This window comes from Narcine bancroftii, chromosome 5 (assembly GCF_036971445.1).
Source record: "Narcine bancroftii isolate sNarBan1 chromosome 5, sNarBan1.hap1, whole genome shotgun sequence".
NCBI lineage: Eukaryota > Metazoa > Chordata > Chondrichthyes > Torpediniformes > Narcinidae > Narcine > Narcine bancroftii.
Window position 1 is genome coordinate 952,515 of NC_091473.1, and position 21,754 is coordinate 974,268.

The 21,754-nt window shown below is 40.7% G+C and overlaps 1 protein-coding gene across 3 annotated transcripts in view; it reads left to right on the forward strand.

The window, feature by feature from the left end:
• The window catches only part of LOC138763021 (hyaluronidase-1-like), a 53,227-nt gene that overhangs the window by 26,816 nt on the left and 4,657 nt on the right, over window positions 1-21,754 (forward strand). Inside the window, exons 1-5 of one of the 3 annotated variants that reach the window (XM_069936520.1) lie at window positions 6,886-7,203; window positions 9,777-9,803; window positions 12,727-12,769; window positions 13,804-14,787; window positions 20,953-21,042. In XM_069936520.1, the coding sequence (XP_069792621.1) occupies window positions 13,849-14,787; window positions 20,953-21,042 (1,029 nt within the window). In that variant the 5' untranslated portion in view covers window positions 6,886-7,203; window positions 9,777-9,803; window positions 12,727-12,769; window positions 13,804-13,848. Of the gene's footprint in view, window positions 1-6,885; window positions 7,204-9,776; window positions 9,804-12,726; window positions 12,770-13,803; window positions 14,788-20,952; window positions 21,043-21,754 lie in introns of those variants that run through there. The other 2 variants (XM_069936519.1, XM_069936521.1) reach the window with 2 other exon arrangements.

Consider the following 21,754-nt stretch of genomic DNA (forward strand, 5'->3'; position numbering starts at 1 on the left):
GTAGTTCATAACCTCATCCTTGAGGATCGACTCCAATAACTTTCCAACTACCAATGTCAGACTAATAAGCCTGTGATTTCCTTTTTTCGATCTCCCTCCTTTCATAAACAGCGGAACTACATTTGCAACCTTCCAATCCTCTGGAACCATGCCAGAGTCTATTAATTTCTGGAATATCATTTTCAATGCCTCCACAATCTTTAAAGCCAACTCCTTCAGATCATCTGAACCAGGAGACTTATCTACCTTTAGTCCATTCATTTTACTAAACACTGTCTCTCTAGTAATCCTGACTGCACTTAATTCTATTCCCTGAGACCTCTGACTATCGGGTATATTGCTGTTGTCTTCCTCAGTGAAGACTGACACAAAGTGCTCATTTAGTTCCTCTGCCATCTCTTTGATACCCATCATAATTTCTCCAGCATCTTTTACAATCAGTCCTATATCTACCCGTGTCTCTTTTTTTAATAGAATTTTTTATTTAATACTTCACTGTGAACCACTTCAATAACAATATGTACAAACATTCATCATTAAAACATAAACAGTGACATTTTCTCCTTTTCTCCCCACCTTCCCAACCCCCTATAACAATCAAAAATAAAACAAAGAAAAATAAACAATAAAAGAATAGAAAAGAGAAAAAGAAATTGTGCTATCCTAGAAATTGTAGCTTATCATTTTAAGAGCTGGAGGTCTGAAATCGGTGGTTTCTAGTATACGCGATGTATGGTTTCCAAATTTGTTCAGATAAAGTATATTTGTCTTTTAGATTGTAGGTAATTTTTTTCTAATGGAATACACTTGTTAATTTCTATGTACCATTGATGTATTTTTAAAAGAAAACTTGGGAACAAGCTTAAGATGACCTGAGAGTAGCGGCTACGAATACTTAATTACAGCCACTGGAATAGTAAAAAAAGTTTATCACAAATATGTACAGAAAATAGCAATACCAAGAAAATGATGAAGCAATGTAGAAACCTAAACAAGGTCGGGAAAAAGATTTAAAAATACGAATAAAGAACAAAACATGGGAGGAACTCTGCACAGGAGTAATAAATACTCGATTTCGTATGATGCAATATAATTGGACACATAGATTATACGTGATACCACAGAAGTTAACAGAATGGAATCCAACAATGTCGGTCAGATGTTTCATTGTAAACAAGAAATTGGAACAGTATTACATGCCATTTGGACATGTGCAAAAGTGAAAACATTTTGGGAGGATTTAAACTTAATATTAAATAGATTTACAAAATAATAAGATAGCAAAAGATCCAGAAATCTTCCTGTGAGGCCTAAAAATTAGACAGGATTCAAAAATGATTTATTATGATTGAGCTTGCAGGAGCAGGAAAAAAAAAGGCATAATGACAACTTGGAAAATGGAGGCAACCTTAAAAATACAACAATGGTTGCATAGAAATGAACAAGTGTATTCCATTAGAAAAAATTACTTACAATCTTTTACTCTTTATATATTTAAAAAAAACAGTATCCTTTTAAGTTATTTGCCAACTTCCTTTCATAATTCATCTTTTCTTTCCTAATGACTTTTAAGTTTTTAAAAGTTTCCCAATCTTCTGTTTTTCCACATGTTTTGCTTCCTTATATGCCCTCCCTTTCCCTTCTATTATGTTAGCCACATAGTGCCATTTTTCCATTCACAATTCTCCTTATTCTTGGAATAAATCTATCCTGCGGTTATTTTATTTCTTGTAGAAATATCATCCAATTCTGCTCTGCCTTCCCTCCATCTAACTTACTTTTCCAGTCAACTTGGGCCAGTTCCTCTTCATTCCACTGTAATTCCCTTTGTTCCACTGAAATATCGACACATCCTTTTCAAATTTGAAACTGAACTCTACTATGACCACCACTTCCTCAGGGTTCCATTACCTTTAATTCCCTGATCACCTCATTAGACATCACCCAGTCCAAAACATTTGATCCCTGTTGGGCTTATCGGCAAGCTGTTCCAAATGCCATCCTGTAGGCATTCTAAAATCTCTCTATCTCCTGAGGCCCAGCACCTTCCTGACTTTCCCAATCCCCTTTCATGTTAAAATGCCCCATAATTATTTTGACATTCTCCTTATGACATGCTTTTTGTGTCTCCAGCTGTAGCTCGTAGTCCACTTCCTGGCCCCTTTTTGGGGGCCTGTATATAACTGCCAATAGGTTCCTTTTATCCTTGCCATTTCTTAACCCATAAGGATTCTACCATTTCTGACCCTATGTCCCTTCTATCTAGAGATTTAATATCATTGCTCACTATCAGGGCCACATCATCCCCTCTACCTACCTGCCTATCTTTCTTATCCACTGTACCTTGGACATTCAGCACCCAATCACCATCCATCTTTAAGCCATGTCTCAGTGAAGGCCACAATGTCATCTTTCATTCTGCAGCTGGGTCATTTACTTTTCCCAATGCTCCGTGCATTTAGGTACAGTACCCTTAGACCAATAATGTGGTGAAGTAAAACATGAAAGTCTGCAGATGTAGAGATTGAATTAATAACACAATACCAGAGGAACTCAGCAGGTCAAACACTTTCCTGCTAACTTACACCCTGACCTCAAATTCACTTGGTCCATCTCCAGCGACACTATCCCCTTTCTTGATCTCTCTCTTTCCATCTTGGGAGACAAACTCTTGACAGGCATCTTTTACATGTCTATCAACTCCCACAACGACCTTGACTGTACTTCTTCACACCCAGTCCCCTGCAAGGATTCGATTCTTTTGTCCCAATTCCTCTGTCTCCCTCACATCTGTTCCCAAAAAGAGGTCTTCCTTCATCAAAAAACGTGTTTTCTATACAGGTACCACCAACTCAGCCTTTACCCGCATCTCCTGCATTTCCCGCACATCTGCCCTGGCCCCCTCTGCCCCTAGACACCAACAAAAACAGGATTCCCCTTGTCCTCACCTACCACCCCTCCAGCCTCCACATCTAATACACAGTAAAACCCCTGATATCCAGGACCTATGGGGATTGGTAGATGCCAGATAAGAGTATTCTCTGGTGTGCTTGAGACCTGCAGGTAGGCAACCTGGGAGGCTGGCCCCAGTTGGCCAGGTGTCAATCACCGACCTGTAGGTCGACTCGAGCCGTCTCCTCCCGGGTCAGTTGGACACATGGAGCCAGCAGAAGATAATCAGTCACACATGGAGCCATCAAGATGTGACCACTGGTGTGTACAGAGTTTACACAGCGTGTCACAATTACTCCATTGCCCTTCTTAAACAACAAAAACCACATTGCCACAATCCATTTCTTTGGGATCTTGCCTGTAGTTAAAAAGGATACAAATATCTCAGTCAAGGTTCCAGCAATCTCCTTTCTTGCCACTCTCAATAAACTGAGATAGATCTTATCAAGCCCTGGGGTCTTATACATTTTAATCATTTCAGCCACACTCATCTCACTCAGTTGTGCTTGAGTGGTTCTGTCCTCACCCTAGCTACCCTCTTGTTTTTAATCTATGCGTGAAATGCCTTAGGATATCAAGTCAAGTTTATTGTCAGCTGATTGTACAAGTACAACCCGACAAAACAGTGTTTTCCGGTCGATGCAAAACACGCAAGCAGTCTTAACACACATACAGACAAACAATACATATGCAGGAGACGTATTTCATCTGTACAAATAAATATTGTTTTGCCTATATGAGAACCTCGGATGGTTAGTGTGAGCAGTTCCTTTCCTTCGGGCAGTTCTTTAATCCTACTCACCAAGGACCTTTCGTAGTTCCTTTCACCATTCTTAGTCCCTGCTGTTCTTTTCTGCCTCCCCCCGCCCCCCCAAGGAATCAACTCTCCTCCACGTTAGCCTAATGTTGTAATTTGCCTTCCCCAGTTTATTACTTGCCCCTGAGTTTCAAGTTTATTCATAATTATCATAAAACTTAAGGTGGGATCACTGTTCCAACAATGCTCTCCTACTGAATCCCCAATCAGCTGGCTAATCTCATTTCCTAATACAAAGTCTACCATGCAGCTTTCCCTGTTTGGACTAACGACAGACTGTTTCAAGAAACCCACTTAACTGCAGCTAACAAAGTCTCTTACAGTAAGGGAGTCTCAGTCAATCTTGAGGAAATGAAAGCCACCCACGATGACAACGCTGTCCACAATCTGCCTGAAGGAATGAAACACAAAAGTCTGCAGACGCAATGATTCTGACTTAAAAATGTCAGGTCTCGCAACGTCCATAAGAGGTAAATATGTATAACTAATGTTTCGGGCCTGAGCCCTTCTTCAAGCTATGAGCAAAATGCAGTCAGGTGCCTGAATAAAAAAACCAGGGGAGGAAGAAAGAAAGGATGAGGGGGAGCACAGGCCAACAGACAAGTGGTGATCATTGGAAATGGAGAGAAAAGGGGAAGGGGCAGCTCTGTGAATGCAGTGTTGGAGGAAAGGAGACAGAAGCAAGGAAAAAGCCTGACTGTAAAGGTGGAGATTCTCCGCCCTTACGTCAGGAGACTTAACTTCTTGAATGCACCGTAGCTGGCTCCAAGGCGCTACCTGCAAACCCTCTCGGGGAAGGATAATCGGCGGAGCGCTGCGCTCCACCACCTCACTTGAATGTACAGCTGCTGCAAGCTGCTGATTAGGGGCAGGCTGATGATGCTGTCAACCCACGACCCATCTCCCTACTCACTCCTCTCCCTCCATGACTCCCCCCCCAAGGCAAGGGTGGTCAGCAGGAGCTGTCAGGGCAGCAGGAGGGAGCCATCAGGGCAGGGGCGACCAATGTGTGGATTGTGACAGCCTCACCGGGCTGCTTAGGCCTTCAGGGCCACTCTCTACCGCTCAAAATGTGGCAGAGCAATGGCCGTCTTCCCTACCCATAATCCCCCACGCAACTGGAACTGTTCTGTCCTCTCCGACTTACAAAGCCTAATCCCTGCTTTCTCAATCCCTCTCCTTGCTGACCTGCTGCTCCGGTTCCAACCCACTTTTAAACGAATACCTGCCACAATTCAGTTATTTCTTTGGAAAGGTTGGCCATGCTGGCCAAGGTTGCACTGGAGAGGAGATTTGGTTGATAAAGTGAACGTGGCTTATGGAAAAATGTGGAACTAGGGATCACTGGGTCAGGATGGAGGACAGAGATGAAACAAATGATTTTCCTCTCAATCCATGGAAGAAAATATTTTTAAGGCAATGGTAGACAGATAGTTCTTAAGCAAGGGAGTAATTACACTGGTGGGTGGGGTGAAATGTGAAGTTGGGATGGAAATCAGATGAGCTAATAATTGTAGTGGAGCAGACTTTAGAGTCTACTGCTTCTAATATGAATGTTTATATGTTGGACCTGGGAAACATAGTGCTATTTTAAAATGCCAATCAATTAATCAGCTGAATGGGAGAAGACAGAGAGCAGTAGTGATGGTTGCTTCTCAGATTGGAGGCCTGTGATTAGTGGGGCCTCAGGGATCGGTGCTGGAACTATTGTTGTTTGCTGTCTAGATCAATGATCTGAATGATAATGTAGTAAATTGAATCAGCACTAAGATTGGAGGCAATGTGGACAGTGAGGAAAGCTTTCAAAGCTCGCAGAGGGATCTGGACCAACTGGAAAAATGGGACAGGAAATGACAGATGGAATTTAATGCAGGCAAGTGTGAGATGTACTTTGGAAGGACTAACCAAGGTAGGATGTATACAGTAAATAGTAGGGCACTGAGGAGTGTGGAGGAGCAAAGGGATCTGGGAATGCAGATACATTATTTCCTAAAAGTGACGTCATAGGTAGATAGGGTGAAAGCTTTTGGCATCTTGGCCTTCATAAATCAAAGTATTGAGTACAGGAGTTGGGATGCTATGGTGAGGTTGTACAAGACATTGGTGAGGCCAGATTTGGAGTATTGTGTGCAGTTCTGGTCGCCAAACTACAAGAAGGATATCAGTAAGATTGAAAGAGTGCGGAGAAGATTTACTAGGACGTGGCCGCGCTTTCAGGAGTTGAGTTACAGGGAAAGATAAAGCAGGTTAGAACTTTATTCATTGGAGTGTAGAAGAATGAGGGGAGATTTGATACAGGTTAACAAAATTATGAGAGCATAGAAGGGGAAAGGTTTAGGGGGAATGTAAATGCAGGTTCGCTCTTAAGTTTTAAAAATAAACTGAATAGATACATGGATGGGAGAGGTCTGGAGGGCTATGGAATGGGTACATGTCAATGGGACTAGCGTTATGATGTTTGCGGCACAGACTAGAAGGGCCGAATGGCCTTTTTTCTGGCTGTAGTATTTGATGGTTCTATTTCTTTGTTAGGTTATTTGCTCTTCACTTGGCAGATAATATTCCTTAGTGGAAAAAGCTTGCTTGCATTTATCCTGTCTATGCTCACAATTTTGTATCACCACCCATCATTCTCCAGGGAATAGTCACTGGACAGTGTTCTAGATCATGAATCCTTTGGCACTTTTAAATCCTGCTAAAGTAACTGGGGAAATTATTGTTAGTAAATAAATCATTAATTAAATCTAGTCTCCATAAGATTAACCATAAAGCTTGTCAGTTTTATTCACGTATTCAGACATTGAGGTTGGGTGAGACAAGAACAAGAGAGCGCGGGGAAGGATTGTTGAGGAAATTTACTCTATCAATCGAAGCTTTTCTATTCAAAAGTTAATAGCATGGAGGAGTCTATTATGGGGTACAAAACTTTCCCTTAAAACAACAGTCATTGTATATATTTTGTGGACAGAAAGTCCATTTTGTTGACTTCATCACCGCTCGCAACATTTTATTTGCAAGTGTGATTAACTTTGCCAAAGAGAACAGTGCTTTTAACACAGAGGTTGTAACATATTTCAAGGGTTTTTCAGGAAGTAAAGTTAAACAAAGGTTGATTGGATAAATTGCAGAATTTGAGTCATCAAAATATTGGTCAATAATTTCAACAACATTTCAGAACTGTCAAATGGGGAAGTCTATGGTCAGGAAATGTTCTTAAAATACCCCAATTGATCACGATACTGCTAAATTATCTTAAACACCAAATGTGTTTTAATGGTCAACAGAGCACCAAAAACTGTTGGGCTTATCTACAAACCATTCACCATGTTTAACCGTTGGCTGCAAAGCATTTCAGGATGTGAGGTTCAAAAAAGTAAATTCACCAGCTAGTTTTCTCTGGTTCTTCTACTGTAAGGGACACAGATACACCAGTGGTGAGTAGGTTACTTATCTTTTGTAATGAAGTATTTTTAAAACTGAGATCTTTTTCGCAAAAGGAATATAATGATAAATTGAACGTGACATTTTGTCAAAAACAATACAAATATACTTCTAAAATTGCAACATTTACTGAATTGCAATCTTGAAGATTTTGTTTGTTAACATTTCCACTCTAAGTGCCTCATTTGTCTGAACTCCAATAGCAATTTCACATTGTTTCTGCATTTGCTGCTGTTGAAGATAAACTGTTAGCCCTTGTGACCCGTGAATCATTTGTAGAAGATGTTGCAATATACTAAAAGGCTCCATACCTGGAGCATTTTGCAATGTGATTAATTATTTCAAATGTACTTTCTTGGCTGTGCGGACCTGTTAGTCTGTCAATAAGAAATAAAATATACCACTCTTATGAAATAGGAGTCAAAACAAATCTCTCTAATATTTTAAGGACTTAGTCTCGGTAGACTGGAAGTCAGCAAATGTAAAACCACCAATTAAGCAAGGAAAGGAAAGAGAACATGAAAAAATACAGCCGCTTAACGTGTCAGGAAAATCAAGCTCCATTACTAATCTGAATTGAACACTTAGAACATCTTAATATGATTATCCAGATCAACATGGTTTTATGGAAATAAAATCTTGTTTAATTAAACAGATTTTTGAGAGTATACTGAGCTGGGTAGATATAGAGAGGAACCAATGGATAACTAACTGGATTTTTAAGGGGAAACTAAGAATATTTAGGGGAAAGTGAAATATGAGGAGGGAATGCAATGTCTGCAAAGGGGGAAAAAATATGAATTATTCAAATTAGCAGGAGTGGAACATCAGAGACAATGTGGGAATATGTGTGGCTACGTATTTTTTGAATATTTTATTTAAAGTTTTTAGCCTTTAGTGTTTATTCAAATATATTTCAAAATACAGATGTAATAATATATCGAGTATCAAATACATGATAATAATATCCCAGCAACCCCCTCCCCCACCTCCCTTACCATCCCAAGAAAAGATAAAGAAAAGAAAGTACACAGTTAAGAGTCAGAATAGAAGAAAGAAAGGAATAAAAATGAGAATGAGAATGGGCTGCTAAAGGTGTCAAATCCCATCTGGTCTAAAATTCATATTTATTTCATCGTTAATGGGGTTCCACGTAGGTCTTCGAGGCTCAGAAGAACATTTGGAAATCTAAAAAAAATTTGAAATTTAATCCTATCTTTTGTAGGTACAGGTGCCAAATTTGTAAAAATATATCCTATTCTTTCCTTAAATTATATGTAATTTTCTCGAGGGGAACACAGCTGTGCATTTCCCCGTTCCAAACTCGGGCGTGAATCAGATTTCAAAGCAACTGCAATATATTTTTCTGGCCACTGCTAATGCAATTTTAATAAATTCTATCTGGTATTTAGTTAATTTCAATCGAGGTCTTATCCCTATAATGTTACCTAATAAAAATAATTCTTCTGGATTTTGTGGAAATTGGACACCTGTAATTTGTTCTAAAAATTTTCCTAATTCCAGCAAGATCATATTGAATGTAAAAAAAAGTTCCCACCATTTCACTACATCTAAAACACTGATCTGATAAATCTGATTTCAATTTATTTAATTTTTGTGGTGTGAGGTATAGTTGATGTAAAAGAGTGTATTGTACAAGTCTGTATCTTACATTTATTGCATTAGACACACAGTCTCGACATAAATCAGCCCAATTCTTCTCATCTATTATCACATCTAATCTGACTCCCATCTTAGTCTAGATTATGAATCTCTGGTTTAGGGGTCCCCACTTGAAAAAAATGATGAATTGCCAAAAGATATTTCTTTGTATTTCCCTTTCTCTATATCGCTATACTTTGGTAAATACATTGTTGGACCCAGCTTATCACTTAAATATGCTCTAATTTGAAAATGACAAAATATCATTTTATTAAGAATACTGTACCGGCGGCTACACTACTAACTGAAGGATCACACAACCAGACGGGTTGAGTTCAGTGAGCAAAAACTGATTTATTGCAGGCTGCCTGGCTGGTCTTATACTTCCAGACCGGACCTGGCTGAGAATCGCATGGGGGGGGGGGCCTGATGTCACCGGGGTGTCACATGGGTCCCCAAGTGCGGGCTTCTGAGCCCAATGCTGAGGTCAAGAGGAAGCCCCCAACGACGCCATTTTGGCCGGCTGCCCGCTGCGTACGTGACAAACGGGGCTGGTTCGCCTGCCTAATCGCCACAATACCATATTTATTCTTAAGTTGTTCAAATGACATCAATTGCCCTTGTTCATAACAGTCTTCAATGTATTTGATTCCTGTATGAGACCAAATTTCAAAAATTTGATTATCTAATGTACAAGGTATGAGTCTGTTTTGAGTTAAAGGAGTTTTAAGAAATAAATTACTCTTTATTCCAATTTCTGTATTTGTATTGTGCCAAATTTTAATCAAATGTTTCTATAGAGGAATTTCTCTTTCAGCAGTCATTAATTTTGCATCCCCTTTATATATAAAATCATTTGCTTTTCTCCCTCCTATTTTATCTAATTCTATTTTTACCAAAGCAGATTTTCCCCCCCTCTTCAAAGAAAGAGGTAAGAAATTTCATTTGGGCTGTTGTTTTGGAATTTTTAAAGTTAGGGAGCTGTAAACCTGCCATTTCATATTTCCACATTAATTTTTCTGTAGACACTCTGGACATTTTACCTTTCCATAAACAATGTTCTAATATATAAGACCGGTAGAACAATTGGAAAATTAGATAACTAATTTGGAAAAAGATCTCCAACAAAGATATTCTGAAGAGAAATAGAAGCTTATTAATAATAAATTGGAATATAACACAATACAAACCTATGGAACTGAAAAAATGAGAACAAGAATGAAACAGAAATATTATTGAGTTAGGCGAAAGGGGCCATAAGGCACTTTCTTGCAGTTGAAGGTAGAACAGATTTCAAGAATGATTAACTCAGTGGAAACAGATAAATTCTGTTAATTATAGACTTCAAAATTAATGAAACTTTTAAATGATTTTATGCAAGTTAGGGAGATAGGGAGATGCTAATAAAATAGAAGACTTTTTGTCACATATAGCATTACCAACATTAGATTTAACTGAACAAGCAGAGTTAAATGCTCCCCATCTGTGTTGATTCTTCCTTCTTTGTTTGTCAAATTAGTTTGGTTTTGGTATTTTATTGTATGTATCTGTAATGTTTCTTTGATTTTTTGTTTTGTAACTCCATGTTGATTGAAATTTTTTTAAAAATAAAAAGAAGAAAAAAAGAATTAAAAATAATAAAAGAAAAGAAAAAGTTAAATGCTCCTCTTACTTTCAGAGAAGTGGAGGAAGCACCAAGTTCTTTATTAAGTAATAAAACTAACGGAGAAGATGGATTTCCACCTGCATTTTATAAAGAGTTAAAAGATTTAGCGATACCTTTGTTTATGGATGTTTTTGAATCAGGTGTTGCAAACCCATTCTCTCCCTGAATCATTCTCTATTGCAATAATTACCGTGTTACCCAAAAAAGATGGAGATCCATTAAAGCCATAATCTTATAGACTCATATCTTTATTAAATTCAGATTATAAGATAATTGCTAAAGTTCTTGCAAATGGATTGACAAAATATTTACCTAGATTTATAAATATAGATCAAGCGGGTTTTGTGAAAAAGAGATAGTCAGCTGATAATATAACAAGATTATTAAGTACAATTCATTTGGCACAAAAAAGAGTGTAACAAAGTGTAACTAAGTGTAGCAGTAAAACTAGATGCAGAAAAGATGTTTTATAGATTAGAATGGAATTTTTAAATTTAAAGAATTAGAAAAATTTGGAAAAGGACAAATTTTTATAAATTGGATAAGAGCTTTGTATAATGAACCTAAAACCAAGGTGGTAACAAATGGTCAAATCTCTGCTCCATTTCGATTAACAAGATTTAGTAGACAAGGATGTCCATTGTCACCAGCATTATTTGTTTTAGCTATAGAGCCCTTAGCAGAGGCAATTTGTAGGGATCCAGATATTAAAGGTTTTAGAATTAATCAAGAGGAACATAAGATTAGCTTATTTGCGGATGATGTGCCGATATATCTGACAGAACTAGCAAATTAATTACAAAAGCTACATTTAAAATTAGAAGAGTATGGTACAGTTTCAGGTTATTAAATAAATTGGGGTAAGAGTGAAATTATTCTTCTCACAAGGGGTGATTATACTATTTGCCAAAGAAATACTCAATTTAAGTGGCCAACAAAGGGGGGTAAAAATATTTAGGAGCTCATACAGATAATAAGTTACAAAATTTATATAAATGGAATTATTTGCCATTACTTAAAAAAAGTTGAAGAGGATTTAACATTGCCTATAATGTTAGGAGGAAGAGTTAATTGTATAAAAATGAATGTATTTCCCAGAATACAGTATCTTTTTCAATTATTGCATATATTAATGCCTCAAAAATTCTTTCAAGTATTAAATAAATATGTTAGAACATTTTTGTGTGGCTACATATTTTGTATATAGCAAACAATATCTTTCAAATGGTGCCAAACTAGCAAGAGTGGTGCACAGAAGGTTCTCTGAGAACTGATGCAGTGTACCATGCAGGTTCAACAAGCAAGTGGGAAGGCAAATAGTATTTCAGCCTTTATCGTAAGAGGATTGGATTATAAGAGTGTGAACATCTTTTAGTGAATGCTCTGGGGTTCAGTGTGTAATATCTGTCATGTGTTGTGAAGTTTTAGTCTCAATGCTCAGGGATTCATGTACAGTAAAACCCTTGGTATCCAGCATCTTACGAGGATTGGTACATGCTGGATAAGCATGTTTTTTGGTTGCTTGAGACTCATTCTTGCAATGACTAACTAATATACCAGCATTAAGGATAAACAGTTTAAAGACTAAATGTAAAGCCATTTGAAAAAAAAGAATCAGTATTGTAGTCCTTAATTTTGTAAAGTTCACTTTCATCAGATAATTCCCATAGCTTACAAAATTAAATTTAAATTCAAACCCCGGTCACTGGTGCTGTAACAGTTGTGCTAATCGCTACGCTAACCATGCTGCCATCAGAATTAACCCACCCTTCCCAGAGTAATAGATTAATATTAATATAATAATATTACTAATAAAGATGAAGACTCTTACTAAGCAGGGAAAGAAGACACTTCTAGAGAGTCACCCCAATGGCGACACCATTTTATTCAAACAAAACTTTATTTAAACAGCTGCTACAAGCAAAGGCCGACCAAGGCGCTCCGCTGGCTGAATATTCACTCCCATCTTCACCAGAGATTCACGTGTTACTTCAGAGAACATTTACTTTCACAAATTGAATTTAAATTTTTATTTATTTTTAATTTTTAAAATTTATTTTCCTCGATTTTTTTGTACTGTTTGCTTGAATTTCAGATAGTAGGAGTTTTACTTTAGTTAATGGGAGGTGTTACAATACAGACCTTCTGACTCCTGGGGTGCATTGAATTGAATTATTTATTGCCATAGATACCAAGAGACCGTGAAAAAAGTTAATCTGCATTGTATCCAGGCAAGTCAACCTCTCCTTAAGTATAACAGGTCGTGGAAAATAAAACACAACTCGAGAGTGTAGAGTTACAGAGATAAAGTTCGTTCAAATAGTATTAGGTGCAGCATCATTTCACTAATGAAAGATCCATTCAATAGTCTAATAAGAGCTTGGAAGAATCTGACCTTGAATCTAGTGCTGCATGTTTTCAAACGCCTGTATCTCCTGCCTTATAGGAGGGGGAGAGAGAGAAGAGAGGTGGGGGGTGGAATGGAAGGAGAATGTCTCATGCAGAGGAACTGAATAGAATGCTAAGGTTTGGAGAGAACCATCTGATTTTAAGAACAATTGAATGAGTAGGTACTAAAAAGCATTTCCTCTGGCCAGTGAGTTATGAATTATGGAATCATAGATTCAGGTAAAGATATTGGACCACTATGATGGATGAAGAGAAATAGCTTCACTCAAAAGTGTGCAAATACTTTTGGATTCTCTACCTCAAAATGATGCAGACATTTATTTGTTGAGTATATTCAAAAATCAAAGTGAAAGGGATATGGGATCTGACAGGAAAGTCAAATCGGGACAGAATATCACTCACAATTTCACTGAACAACCGAGTAGACTCAGGGACCAGCTTTGCCCACTCTGTTTCCAATGTTCTTATGTTCTATTGAATTGCTTATTACCACGTGGTACTGAGGTAGAGCGAAAACTTTATTTTGTGTGCTATCCAGGCAAGTCAACCTCTACATAGCACAGCAAGTTGTGCAAGAATTTAAAAAAAACCCACCTGTGTGTGTATATTATACAGATACTGTAAGTGCAGAGTATCGAGTCACATCAAACAAAAATTCAGGGTTTTGTATTAAAGCGAAAAATACAGTTGAACAATGTGAGGCATCACCTTATCTATTCAAGAATATGATAATAGAAGGGAAGAAACTGTCCTTGAATCTGGAGGTGTGTGTTTTCAGATTAATCTCGAGCGTGTTATTACTTGGAGTGAAACTTCTTCTGTTTCCAATAGATGTACTTTGATTCCTATCTTACAGAATGAATGAACCAGGAAGAGTGCACCAGCTGCTGGAGAAAGGATCATGACCCTTGTGTCGAGTCTCGCACTGCTTGTGGGCACTTTATTTTTCCTCTCCCCCCATTTGGCCATTGTATGGGGAGAAACTCTCTGGCCAGCAGCAGCCACACCATTAATCCAGGATAAACCATTTATTGTGGTCTGGAACACACCATCTGCGGCCTGTAAAACTAAGTTTAACGTTGATTTGGAGCTGAGTGTTTTTGATATTGTTGAAAATGCAAATGGGAGTTTTATAGGGAAAAATATCACTATATTCTATAAGTCAAAATTGGGACGTTACCCATTCTATACAAAGGATTCGTTGCCAGTGTACGATGGTCTTGTCCAGATTGCCAGTCTGAACAAACACCTCAAGAAGGCTGCAGAAGACATTCACAGTTTACTGGCGGCAGACTTCCACGGTCTTGCTGTGATTGATTGGGAAGAGTGGCGACCACTTTGGGACCGTAACTGGGGGTCGATGACTATCTACAAAAAAAAATCTAAAGAATTAGTTAGAAGCAAATATCCCCATTTACCTGAAAAGAAAGTTAACTGGTTAGCCAAAGAGGAATTTGAAGATGCAGCAAAGAATTTCATGAGTGCGACCCTAAAACTAGGAAAGAAATTGAGACCCGAGGGGTTGTGGGGCTTCTATAAATTTCCAGACTGCTACAATTACTTGAAAGAGAATGCAACAACCAATTACACAGGACACTGTAATTCAAAAGATATCCCTAGAAATAACCAGCTGTCATGGCTGTGGAAAGTATCACGAGTCCTGTATCCCAGCATCTATATCAGCGAGAAGTTGAAGTCCACAATTAATGCTCAAAAGTTTGTTCACTACAAGATTAAGGAGGCCCTTCGTGTTTCTGCCCTTAATGAAGTCATCGAATCCCTGCCAGTTTTGGCATATGCCAGATATGTTTATGAAAAATCACTTGATTTCCTTACTGAGGTAAGCAAGCAAGATAAATAATTCCAAAGTAAGTGAAATGGCATCCAGTAAAAAGATTTGAACATTTCAAATTCAAATTCGTTTTTTATCATTGAACTATGCGTGTACGACCGCATGAAACGGCAATTCTCTGGACTACAGTGCATACACACAGAGGCACAATACCTTGTAATATTCTCACGATCAGGAGCAAGAGATATAATTTAAAATAATTTAGTTTGAACTGATTTACTCAGTTATAGGATACTCTTCATTCATCTGCAGAAAGAAGCTTGGTAGTACTGATTTTGAATCAGAATTTATTCTCATGAACAAGTCATGAAATGTGTTATTTTGCGACAGTCTCACAATCCAAACATTGGTATAAACCACCTTACAACATTTTAAAAAATAGTGCACAAAAAGTGAAAGTAAGGTGGTGTCTTTGGTTCATTGATCATTCAGGAATCTGATGGCAGCAGGGAAGAAGCTGCCATTGAGTGCTCGTCTTTAGGCTCCTGTACCTTTTTCCCCAATAGTAGCAGAGTGAAAATGGCATGTCCTGGATGGTGGGGTTCCTTGAGGTTAGAGGCTGCTTTCTTGTAGATGTCCTCCATGGAGTGAAGTCTGAGTTAACAACCCTCTTGAGTCTTTTCTTGTCCTGAGCATTGGCCCCTACCAGGCAGTGATGTACTCAACCAGAATGCTCCAAAAGGTACACCTGTAGAAGTTTACAAGAATCTTCAGTGACATACCGAATCTCCTTTGACACATCAAAAAGTATAGCCACTGGCGAGCCTTCGTTGTGATTGCATCAACATGAAGGCTCCAGGACAGATCCTCGGAGATGTTGACACCCAGGAATTTGAAGTTCTTGACCCTCACCACTACTGAATCTTCATTGAGGACTGGATCGAGTTCTCCTGACTTCCTCCTGAAATTTACAATCATCTCCTTGGTTTTGCTAACATTGAGTGCAAGGTTGTTGGCATGCCACCACTCAACAAGCTGGTCTATCTCCCTCCTGAAAGCTTCCTCAATGCCGTTTGTGATTCTGCCGACCACCATGGTGTCATCAGCAAATTTGTAGATAGCATTGGAATTGTGCCTGGCCATACAGTCATGGGTGTATAATGAGTAGACCAGAGGGCTAAACATGTGTCCTTGAGGTATACCTGTGTTTCTTTTTTGAATATTTTATTTAAGTGCACCTGCATTGATAGTCAGTGAGGAGACGGTGTTTCCAATTCGTTCTGATTGGTTTTCTATTGAGGAAGTCAAAGATCCAGTTGCAGAGGGGAGTGCAGAGATCTATGGTTTGGTGCTTGTAGACCAGCACTGAGGGAATAATGGTGTTGCAGGCTGAGCTGCAGTCAATGAAGAGCAGCCGTTTGTATGAGTTGCTGTTTTCGAGGTGTGTGGTGATATGTAATTACATCACTAGGTCACCAGGGGTCATCCAGGTGACCTTGTATATAAAGCAGTCCAGAGCTACAGTCTAGCCTTCCAGGTTTGTCTTGCAGAGAGACAAGCCCTCTTAGTGTACATATTAGTTTATTAAAGCTGTCTTATACTCGCACTGCTGTTGTGGTTATTGTCAGTACAATTTAATAAACTAATATGATAGCTACTAGGATGGAAGCTGCTTCTGCTCCAACGCGCATTCCCGACCACCTGGAGACTCTTCCTGAGGAATGGAATCTGGGAACGACTAGCACGCACATGCTTCCGAGGACAGAGTCGGCGAGGAACCGCTATACTGGAATCGTGGTGGAATGCAGGGAAGACCACAGAAGTATGATAGGGCAGGTAAGAAACGGCCAAGAGCCCTGCCTGCCATGGGTTCGCTGGTACAGGTGCCGCTGACCCTAAACCCCGGTCCGATTGGAAAGGGGCCACTACAAGTGCGGGTGGAAGGATCTCCACAAGTCATGCTCCCAATCGCCACGTATGTGCAGAATTCCCAACCACTCCAGAGCCAGGGAAAGCAGACACCAGTACCATCACTCCCCCAGCAGCAGCTCCCAGTACCCTAGGGTCCACCCTTGCTACACCTAAGGGACCAGAGACTGCGGCTTGCCATGTGCTGCGACCAGACAGACTGGAGCTCGACCCCAGAAATCCCGGAGCTGGCACGCACTTCAGCAGCTGGGAGAGATGCTTTCTGAATTACGTGGAGGGTGCTGAGGCATCAGATAAAGAGATATTAATGCTGCTGTTAGCCCAGCTGGGAAACCACCCTTACTCCCTTATACAGGATGTCAGGTCCTACCAAGAGGCAATGAGCACATTACAGAGGCATTACAGTCAGGGGCATAGCGAACTCCAATCCTGGTACAGGCTCATGACCAGGTCACAACAAGTAGGAGAGTCTGCCAGAGACTTTATACTCACTCTGAAAGACCTGGCAAGAGGCTGCAACTTTAAAGCAGTATCAGTTCAGGAGTATGCGGAGCACCTTATTAGGGACAGAATTGTTGCGGGCATACAGTCCACTGAGTCGAGATATTGATTGCTGGAGAAAGGAATGGTGGGGCTAGATGAGGCAGAGACTATTGCAGAAACTTTAGAAAGCACCAAGAAAGAATTGGAAGAGAAGACTCGGTGGCCACCAGGGATCTTGCGCCAGCCAGATGTGTGAACAACGTGGAGGAAACACAGATGTCTACGGATCAACAAGACGTGCAGCAGCAGTCACTAGAACAGTCGTCCATCGAGTCACCCCAGAGGACTATAACACCCACCCTGGAAATCAGGACCCTGGGTATGCCCGCCCCACAAAATATCACCACCCTAGACTTGATGGCAGGACCTAATCCCATACAAGAGGATCCCCAGCCCACATGGCCACATGACCAACCAGTACTTCCCACTCCCACACCTCCACCAAGAAAGGCCGAAAGGCAGACTGCACTCCCCCACCCCTATACCACTACTGAGGAGGTCCAGAAGGCAATGGAAGCCACGAAAAATTTTGGACATGAACTAACAAACAAGGGAAGGAGGCCGGGGTTGGGGGGGGGGGGGGGGAATAACAATTGCAAGACAAACCTGGAAGGCTAGACTGTAGCTCTGGACTGCTTTATATACAAGGTCACCGGGATGACCCCTGGTGACCTAGTGGTGTAATTACATGACTACCAGCCCCCCCACATCTCCATCGGGCACACAAAACTCAAAACGGTCAACCAGTTTACCTATCTCGGCTGCACCATTTCATCAGATGCAAGGATCGACAATGAGATAGACAACAGACAGCGCCTTTGGAAGACTACACAAAAGAGTCTGGAAAAACAACCAACTGAAAAACCTCACAAAGATAAGCGTATACAGAGCCGTTGTCATACCCACACTCCTGTTCGGCTCCGAATCATGGGTCCTCTACCGGCACCACCTACGGCTCCTAGAACGCTTCCACCAGCGTTGTCTCCGCTCCATCCTCAACATCCATTGGAGCGCTTTCATCCCTAGCGTCGAGGTGCTCGAGATGGCAGAGGTCGACAGCATCGAGTCCACGCTGCTGAAGATCTAGCTGCGCTGGATGGGTCACGTCTCCAGAATGGAGGACCATCGCCTTCCCAAGATCGTGTTATATGGCGAGCTCTCCACTGGCCACCGTGACAGAGGTGCACCAGAGAAAAGGTACAAGGACTGCCTAAAGAAATCTCTTGGTGCCTGCCACATTGACCACCGCCAGTGGGCTGATAACGCCTCAAACCGTGCATCTTGGCGCCTCACAGTTTGGCGGGCAGCAACCTCCTTTGAAGAAGACCGCAGAGCCCACCTCACTGACAAAAGGCAAAGGAGGAAAAACCCAACACCCAACCCCAACCCACCAATTTTCCCCTGCAACCGTTGCAACCGTGTCTGCCTGTCCCGCATCGGACTGGTCAGCCACAAACGAGCCTGCAGCTGACGTGGACTTTTTACCCCCTCCATAAATCTTCGTCCGCGAAGCCAAGCCAAAGATAAAAAGGTGATCCAGAGCTGAGTGGAGAGTCAGCGATATTGTGGAGTGGTTGTGTCAATAGGTGAATTGCACGTTATTTCTGGCCATGACCAACTTCTCAAAGCATTTCATCACAGTAGATGTTAGTGTCCATTGAGGCAGCTCACACTGCTCCTTCAGGGCACCGGAATGATTGATGCAAAGTTCTCTATAAAAGCTGGTTATATTAGGCTGATTATCCAGGAGAGCCTTGAAAGGATGGAATTTGGTCCAAATTCTACTGAAAATAACAGATACTGTATTTAAATAAAACACTAACTTAAAGATTTAAACAGGAAAATCTACAGGCACTATATGATTGCAATTCTGGAGAAACTCAAGGCATGCAGCACTTACAGGAAGTACAAGATCAGCAACATTTCGGGTTTAATCCCTTGTCAGGCAGGTGCCTGAATGATAAAAGATTGTTCTGATATCCTCAGGTAATTCCTCAAGGATGAGAATGACTTGCTTCCACACATTTGAGTTCTGAAATGACTGATATGGAACGTACTGTGCCTGTCACAGGTGGAGCAGAAGCTACTTGATCAGTTTCTAGTTTGGGAGATGTGCTCCTTAAATACTTTCTTTTGGGCTTTTATGTCCTTCTGACAAATAGACTTGAGATTCAAGTTTATTATCATCTGACTACGTATAAAACTCGACAAAAGAGTGTTTCTCTGTGGTGAACTGTTCTATTCCTGAATACCTGGTTCCGCCCTGTTCTGTGGCCCCTCCCTCTTTGACTTTATATAAAGCCTCTAACACCCAGAAAACCTGGGTCCCGAGACAGGATGAAGTCCCCGTCCTTTGGAATAAAAGCCTGTAGATCAGTGACGCAGTCTCAGCCTCTCAAGTTATTTACTGAGTGACATTCTCCTGATCATGGTACACACACACACACACACACACACACCACAAAATAATAAAGATAAAATTTAAAAGAAATATGCATAAATGTTTTGGGGTGATTTACTTGGTTACAGGATACTGTTCATCATCCTCAGGAAGGAGCTATTTCCCAGCCTTGCAGTCCTGCACCTCCTTCTTGATGGTAGTGGGTCAAAGATACTGCGTAATGGATGGAAAGCTCTTTCCAAGCACTCCCTCTTTATTTGATTGTTCATTAGCCAGGAATTCCCACAGGCTGGTAGAGAAGGTCTTGAGTATGGGCAAAAGACTGTGCCTAAATGTAAAAGGTAACCCAAGACAGAATAGTCAGCATAATGGAGTGGCATATATGAGCTCTAATACGATGAGGTACATTTTCCATTGGAGAAGCTCCTGAGGAACATTCCTGAACTGATCCTCCACAATATGCTCCTCTTCACTCCCTTCGGGATTTGTCTATGGATTATGGGAAGCATACAGTTCCATCTCCCGTACAGGAGCAGGCCTCCTTTTCCATTGACAGAGGCCAAGGTGTCAAAGCCCACTGACAGGTGTGCCATGGAGGGCAAAACTGAAAGACGGGGATGAGACTGTCGAGCCCGTCGAAAGAACCAAAGACTTGTTGATCCAAACTAAGGATTTTATTAGCAAAAGACAGGAGCTCTTCACAGGTGGCCGACCAGTCCGGAATGATCCGACCTGGCTCGGGACACAACCCTTTAAGGCCCAGACAGTAGGCATGGCTAAGCTCTCAGCCAATCGCTGTAAGCACAGTCATTACACTCTAGATACTGTAACTATATACATTGGTGATAGGTCTGTACTATCACAGGGACTAACGATTGTAAGTGAATCAGTCCAGGAAGCCTGCTGAACTTTTGGGTTAGGTATAATAAATCTGAAATCTGGAGCCAAACAAGCACATAAACGTGCTGTGTGTGTTTCAAAGTCATTAATAAGCATTGGAGTCCTCCATTTTGCTGGCTTTTGATTTTATATGTAAGTTACTCTGCAAAGAACCAGAGATATAGATGGTTAAAATCCAGAACAAACTGTCTGAGTGGGTGTTGGAAGCAGGTACTCTCTAAACATTCATGGAATATCTAGATGAGTTCTTGAACTGGCAATGAGTAGAAGGCCATGGACCAAGTGCTGGGAAATGGGAATAGTATTGATGGGTAACTAATGATGGGTTTGGTGAGCCACAGGGCCTGTTTCTGCACTGCACCATGTTAGACAAAGGCTTTGATGTGACGATTGAAACAAGATATGATGTCGAATTAGTACCGATGTTTTTCTTCTCCCAGGCAGACTTGATACACACCATTGGAGAGAGTGCAGCTATGGGGACCTCTGGAGTGGTTCTCTGGGGAGATATGGAGATTGCGCACACCATGGTGAGTATTTCAAACAAATAATGCAGCTATTTTGAAACAGTGGAGCACAAGAATGTTTCACTATTTAACTACAGCATGAAGTTTTGTGATCATGACTTGAATACAGTAAAATCCCCAGTATTCGGCACCTATGGGGATTGGTAGATGCAGAATAAATGAATTTGCCAGTCGCTTGAGACTTATTTACAACACAGTAGAAGCCAGTTCCAGCCATCAAATCCAATGCCTTTGGTCCATTTCTTTTAGTGTTACGAAACTGTGCTCATCTCAAGTCAATTAGGCACAATCAAAACAGTGGTTTTCAAACCATATAACAATCGCAGTACGGAAGCAGACCATCTCGGCCCCTCTAGTCCCACCTACCCGCTCCCCATTCATAACCCTCCAATCTATGGCATAGGGATGGCTTAAGGTGGTATGTGAGTGGAAAGAAAAAGTTTGAAAACCACTGCTCTATGTGATATTAAAAAATGGCCCAAGGCATTAATACACCAGAGGCCATGGTCACTGCCGACACTAAGGCAACAGTACTGAAAACTTTTGCCATATCGAACAATCTGAAAATTGCCCAGGTGTGCCCTGTCCACACAAAGTTGCACATAGCCAACACATCTAATTACTGTCCCATTAGTTATTCTCGATCATCAGGAAAGTGATGGATATTCAATCACGAGTTCCACTAAGCCCACGTAGCCTCTGACCTCCTAACAGA